General features: G+C 37.8%; 1 protein-coding gene across 3 annotated transcripts; it reads left to right on the top strand.

Annotated features, from left to right (window-relative positions):
- The first annotated feature begins 1,097 nt into the window (after positions 1-1,097).
- Positions 1,098-4,627, top strand: zfand2a (zinc finger, AN1-type domain 2A). 3 transcript variants are annotated; one of them, XM_070922982.1, is made up of 10 exons: positions 1,098-1,246; positions 2,003-2,101; positions 2,192-2,286; positions 2,635-2,766; positions 2,847-2,998; positions 3,082-3,210; positions 3,336-3,411; positions 3,508-3,584; positions 4,028-4,112; positions 4,313-4,627. In XM_070922982.1, the coding sequence occupies exons 2-10, from the start codon at positions 2,047-2,049 to the stop codon at positions 4,349-4,351; spliced, it is 840 nt and encodes a 279-aa protein (XP_070779083.1). In that variant the 5' UTR covers positions 1,098-1,246; positions 2,003-2,046; the 3' UTR covers positions 4,352-4,627. The 3 variants fall into 3 exon arrangements, with proteins under 3 accessions (XP_070779083.1, XP_070779084.1, XP_070779085.1); XM_070922983.1 differs by having other exon boundaries at positions 4,028-4,158; XM_070922984.1 differs by lacking the exons at positions 3,082-3,210; positions 3,336-3,411; positions 3,508-3,584; positions 4,028-4,112; positions 4,313-4,627 and having other exon boundaries at positions 2,847-3,002.
- The last annotated feature ends 874 nt before the right edge of the window (positions 4,628-5,501 follow it).

Raw genomic sequence — 5,501 nt, 5'->3', positions numbered from 1 at the left:
TTGCAACTCTGTTTCCTGTTCAGGTAGTCGGCGGGCTGCCATCTTTGATTTAATTCGGAACCTGGCGTAGACTGCTCTTCACACCACAAAATGGTTATTAAAACAGCTATTAAGAGTTATTGCCAACACTGACGCTACTGATGTTAGTTTTATTAATCACACTAATGAGCTGTACAAAATATTGAATTCAATAACTTTATACCAACATTAACACTTTGTTAGCTACGAGTTTAGTGTTGCAGTTCCTCCATGTGACCACTGGAGGGCAAGCAGGTCGTCAACATCATAAACATATAGCGTCACGATAGAAACAATACTATACCGCCATATCCGGTAAACCCTTTCAAAATAAAACGATCAAGGCGACAGCAGTCTCTGATTTCTTGAAGCAACAAACATTCACAGAGGTAGTATGTATTCCAGGGAAGTTTATTTGAATTAATAACATGGGACAGGCTTTTGTATTGTTTGATAAAGTGTATTTCGTTAAAGCAGAAACGATTCATATTAATATAATAATAATATTGAAAGTACTCACTGGACGTTTAAGTATCCTATCATGTGTGCATTGATGCTGTATGACTTGTTTATTGTGTTCCGTTCCCCACTTTGACCACTAGAAACCAGCAAACACTCAATATTCTAAATAAACAGGTTGCTTGTACACAAAATAAAAATAAATAAATAAAAAAAAGCCAAGTGGGGATCTTCAAAAACTTGTTTAAGAAGGTCTATCTTCATGTGAAGATAGACACGATCCAATACCCACACTTCCGGTATGAGCTTTCAAATAATAAAAATAAACAGCTGTATTTTCAATCTGTTTATAATGTAAACGTAACCTACAAAATCTAATGGAGAAGAAATAAACAGTCATTGTAGTTTGTGCCCATCATAAACTCACAGGAGCAAAGGCTGACTGTCCACCAAATTACATGAACATGTAGAGAAACAGTCTGGATCTTTCCAGACTTTACTTGTCATTTCCAGTGACCGTCTATAAAACCACACCTGCGTTGACGTGTGTTTTCCTGACGTCAGGTTACGTTAATGTCGTGGGAGGAGCGTGCGTGACACATCAAAACTTGATCAAAACATACAGCTCAGCGGCAAAGAGACAGTGGTGCTCAGGGATCTGTGGTTCGACTACTGTTGAAAAGGCACGTTAACATCAGACTTGAATCATTGAAGATAACATTGGTGCCTCCTGCTATAACACAACAGACCGACAACACAACGGGATTTGGTGAGTAAAAAGCTAAGGTTAACGCTAGCTGTCAGATTCAACTAACAGTTAGCCAACCTAGCTTAGTAAGCTAGTTTGATTAACGTTTGACAGCAAAACCAACTGTATGTTAACGGTGTTTATTCATGGGGTTTAGTCTAGAGAGGGAGAACGTGCAGCATATATGTTTGTCTTCATCCATTTAAATAACGTTTTACAAACAAGGTAGCTTTAACTTAACGTTGGCTTATTGCTTGGCGACACACAAGCTAGCTGCTAGCACTTGTGTGGTTAATAAACAAGTATTACTCATGGCGATTTGTAAAACATGTTATTTTTCTGATTTAATCACATTAAAGTTACAGAAACTTCCGTTTGTTGTTAAGTTATATCTCTGCTATACGATCGTAACCAACGTGAGCTGTAAGTTAGTTATGTAACCAACCTAATCGTATAACGTTAAGTTAGCCTGGCCCAGCTAACGTTTGCTAGCAGTTTAGCAGTCTCTTTGTAAGGTCTCATAACATAACAACGCAACATAGTTTTCCACTGTTTTCGGGACCAAGACAACTTCGGAAAGCCAAAGCCAGCAGCGGTTTAGGTAAAATTGTATAGTTATAAGCTATCGACGCGATGCCATAACAATTCTTCAAACTCATGATGACTTGACTTATTATGCCAAAGGAAGCGTAAGCTAGCATGCAGTGGGTCCACCCATTTCAGTGTTGACACAGTCAACTTCATTAATCATAGTTTGGTCTCGTCTTCCTCTTTCAGGTTGTTGAGATTTCACCACTGTCAGCTGTAGAAGTGTTTCTGCGATGGAGTTTCCAGATTTGGGAGAGCACTGCACTGAGAAGACCTGCAAACGTTTAGGTGAGTGCTGTTTGGGAAAGATGACCATGTCCTGCTTGTTTATCCCGCTAAGTCTGATGTGAGCCTGACAAACCTTATGTGACATAACAGACTTTCTTCCTATGAGATGCGACGCCTGTCAAGACATTTTCTGCAAGGACCACATCACCTATGCAAATCACAAATGCACCTCATCCTACAAAAAGGTAATCGATGACTGTTTGTAGTACAACCTTTATAACATGTATTCATTTAACTTGCATGGAAAGTGAAAAGAAAGATGTTAATTTCAGTTGTTTTTTCAGTTTGATTCTGTTTCAACAATAAATAAGTGGTATTAAAGGGAGATGTTCACCATATCTTGTTTTTGTTTTTATATACTGTTTTTATGCACTGTTAAGGAATTGACAGCAGTGAAGATGATGATGTAAGACATAGTAAAATAATTATAATAGAATAAAATAATTATTAAAAATATATATCCTCTAAAAAAAACTCTTGGGGATCTGTAATCCTGTCTTTGTTTAATGTCTTTGACTGTATTTTTCCTGTAGGATGTCCAGGTCCCAGTATGTCCTTTGTGCAATATCCCCATTCCCATCAAGAGGGGAGAGATGCCTGACATTAAAGTTGGTGAACACATTGATCGAGATTGCAAATCAGACCCTGCACAGAGAAAGAGAAAGGTTAATATAAAATGGACGTGTTTCACCTTACAATCAGTTAGAATCTGAGCAACAATAACAAACTTTTTTGTTTCTTTCAGATTTTCACAAATAAGTGTTCTAAAGGAGGCTGTAAGCACAAGGAAATGATGCGAGTGACCTGTGACCAGTGTCATTTAAATTACTGTCTTAAACACCGACACCCACTAGACCATGATTGTAAGACTGATGGGCAACCTCTGTCCAAAGCAGGGTGAGTACAGTCACCCTACACCTTCAGATACTGTTCTTCTATCTGAAATGTCACAGTAAGAATGAGTTCATGTTTTGTCTTAGACATGCTGCTGCAATGAGGGCCCATGGTGCTTCCTCCACCTCTGCCTCTGGTTCTAGTTCATCTGCTTCAGGACACTCTAGACCTGTTTCTAATGGTGTGAGTTCTAATATCAGAAGCCACAACAGTGGGTAAGCACCTCCACTCAGTATTGATTAATGAAGTTTAATAAAAAATGGTCATTCTAATCACTTTTTATATAGACACCTGAAATACTAATTCACGCCTTTTGTTTTCCTGTTTTTTTTTTTTCTAGCTCTACTCAACGGATCCCTACTTCCGTTTCAGCACAGAATGTAATTCCGCCATCAGCATCATTTCAAGCCGGCATGGTATGCACACTACTTACATGACATCACGTGATTAAAAATTCCCCAGTGAGAGGTGAATGTAAACATGAGTGTGCGGCTCTGGTGCTGTCATTGCAGACAGAGGAGCAGGCTTTACAAAGGGCTCTGGAGATGTCTTTGGCTGATTCGAGGCCAGCAGTTCAGCCGACCCTCAGGTAAGTAAATATCATCAAAATCCATCCCAGAAATATTCTATTATCAGCTCAACATCACTTTTAAGCATCAGAGAGGAACTGTGTTTTTCTCATTTACCTTCAGCTTAAATCAGTGTAATCGACGTTGAATGAATCTGATGTAATAAACAAGCAACAGTGTTCTGATGCAACAAGGCTATCGAGATCCAGGTTATCAATATTTATTCAGACAGCAAAACATGTAAACAGGACAGATTTTATTGACTCACCACAAGGTCCACTCATTCGCTGTTCTGCAACTTTCAAAAGTAAATGTGAAGTTGTGGGAAGTAGTTGGATATATATATATGACTTCATATATGGTAATATAATGGTAATATACACACACACACATATCATCAGTTCATTCTGCTTTATGAAGCACTATAAGTAAATCCAGGTTTAACTTTGTGTGTGTGTCTCAGCCCTCAGGAGCAGGAGGATCTGGCTCTTGCTCAGGCTCTCGCTGCCAGTGAAGAAGAATACAGACGTCAGCAGCAGAGACAACAGGTACCTGGAATGCTTAGCCGTCAGTAGCATGCTAACAGGAACTCATGTAGGTACACTGTTGTCATGGCAACCCATCCTCTCTGAACTTTTATTGGCAGAAGATGAAATACTAATTTGCCTTTGATACGTTTTTAATTGTTATATGAAATGTATGGAGATTAATGAGTCTTTTTTTCTAACTGTATTTTCTCTTTGTTTAGGGGAGAGAGTCCAAACAGTCCAACTGCAGCCTTTCTTAATCTCCGACCACCATTTTAGACTTCAAGCTGTGCTAATTATCTACTAGAAACCGCACATCTGGGATATCAATATCCAGGATCAATGATTGTTAAATGAAGAAATGCTCTTGGAAGTTTGTTGAGACATTGCCGCCTTCTACAATATAAGCACATGTTTTCCCAGCAGGATCAGTCATTTTTACTAATGATTTGCTCTGTACATATTTTATATGCCGATCATGATGAAACCATTATATTACCATATATGAATACTGAATAAATTATTTCAAAGATGCACTCTGATCCCTCAATTCATTCAGATCTGTGTCCGCACTTGACACACTAACCTTGACAGATTTGAAAAGTATTTCTGTTTATTTCACATAAGAAGATGTGTGAGAGGGAACACGTTTGACAGTTTTAGGCAGCTAGATGTAGTTTTCTGTAGTTTACTACAGATTTACAGTTTATTATATGTATTTTTACACATCTTCACTTGCTGCACTTTCTTGCTACTAGCGCTGAAACAATCTATTAATTTATTATATTATATTATTATATATCACAAGAAAATTTATCTGCAACAGCTTTGGTAATCGATCAATCACTTAAGGCATTTATAAGGAAAAAATGCCAAACATTTGTTGGATGGGTTTTCTCAAATTTGAGGATCTGCTTCTTTTTCTGTGTTTTATATAGGGCTGCATCCAACAATTCTTTTCATTATTGATTAATCTGCAGATTATTGTCACGATTAATTATGAAGTCAAAACATTGTAAAAAATGCTCTTCACAATTTTCCAGAGCCCAAAGTGACGTCTTCATACGGCTTCTTTTGTCCAAAACCCAAAGAAACCCAAAGCACATCTTACTTTAAGAAGCTGGAACTAGCGAATGTTTGACATTTTGGCTTGAAAAATGGCTGAAATGATTAATCAATTATCAAAATAGCTGGTAATCCATTTTCTTTTATTGAGTTTTAGACCGTAGATTGCCAATTGAAGACGATGCCGCGGGAATGTGATTATGGGAACATTTGGGGCTACAGTTAAAAATAACAAATTAAAAAATTGATTAATTGAAAATATACTTGTTGCAGAATGAGTCATTCAGTGTTTGTACAGCAGAGGGCAGAAACACCTCATAGATACCTAATCCTTCATAGCAGGCT

Source organism: Enoplosus armatus, chromosome 17 (genome assembly GCF_043641665.1).
Source record: "Enoplosus armatus isolate fEnoArm2 chromosome 17, fEnoArm2.hap1, whole genome shotgun sequence".
Taxonomy (NCBI): Eukaryota; Metazoa; Chordata; class Actinopteri; order Centrarchiformes; family Enoplosidae; genus Enoplosus; species Enoplosus armatus.
This window is presented reverse-complemented; position numbering and strand designations above follow the sequence as displayed.

What these genes read in the sequence shown, in the direction of transcription:
- zfand2a (XM_070922982.1), top strand. Translation starts at nt 2,047, where the DNA reads ATGGAGTTTCCAGATTTGGGAGAGCACTGCACTGAGAAGACCTGCAAA. An exon ending in CTGCACAGAGAAAGAGAAAG is followed by an intron (nt 2,767 to 2,846) that starts GTTAATATAAAA and finishes TGTTTCTTTCAG; the next exon opens with ATTTTCACAAATAAGTGTTC. An exon ending in GCAGTTCAGCCGACCCTCAG is followed by an intron (nt 3,585 to 4,027) that starts GTAAGTAAATAT and finishes TGTGTGTCTCAG; the next exon opens with CCCTCAGGAGCAGGAGGATC.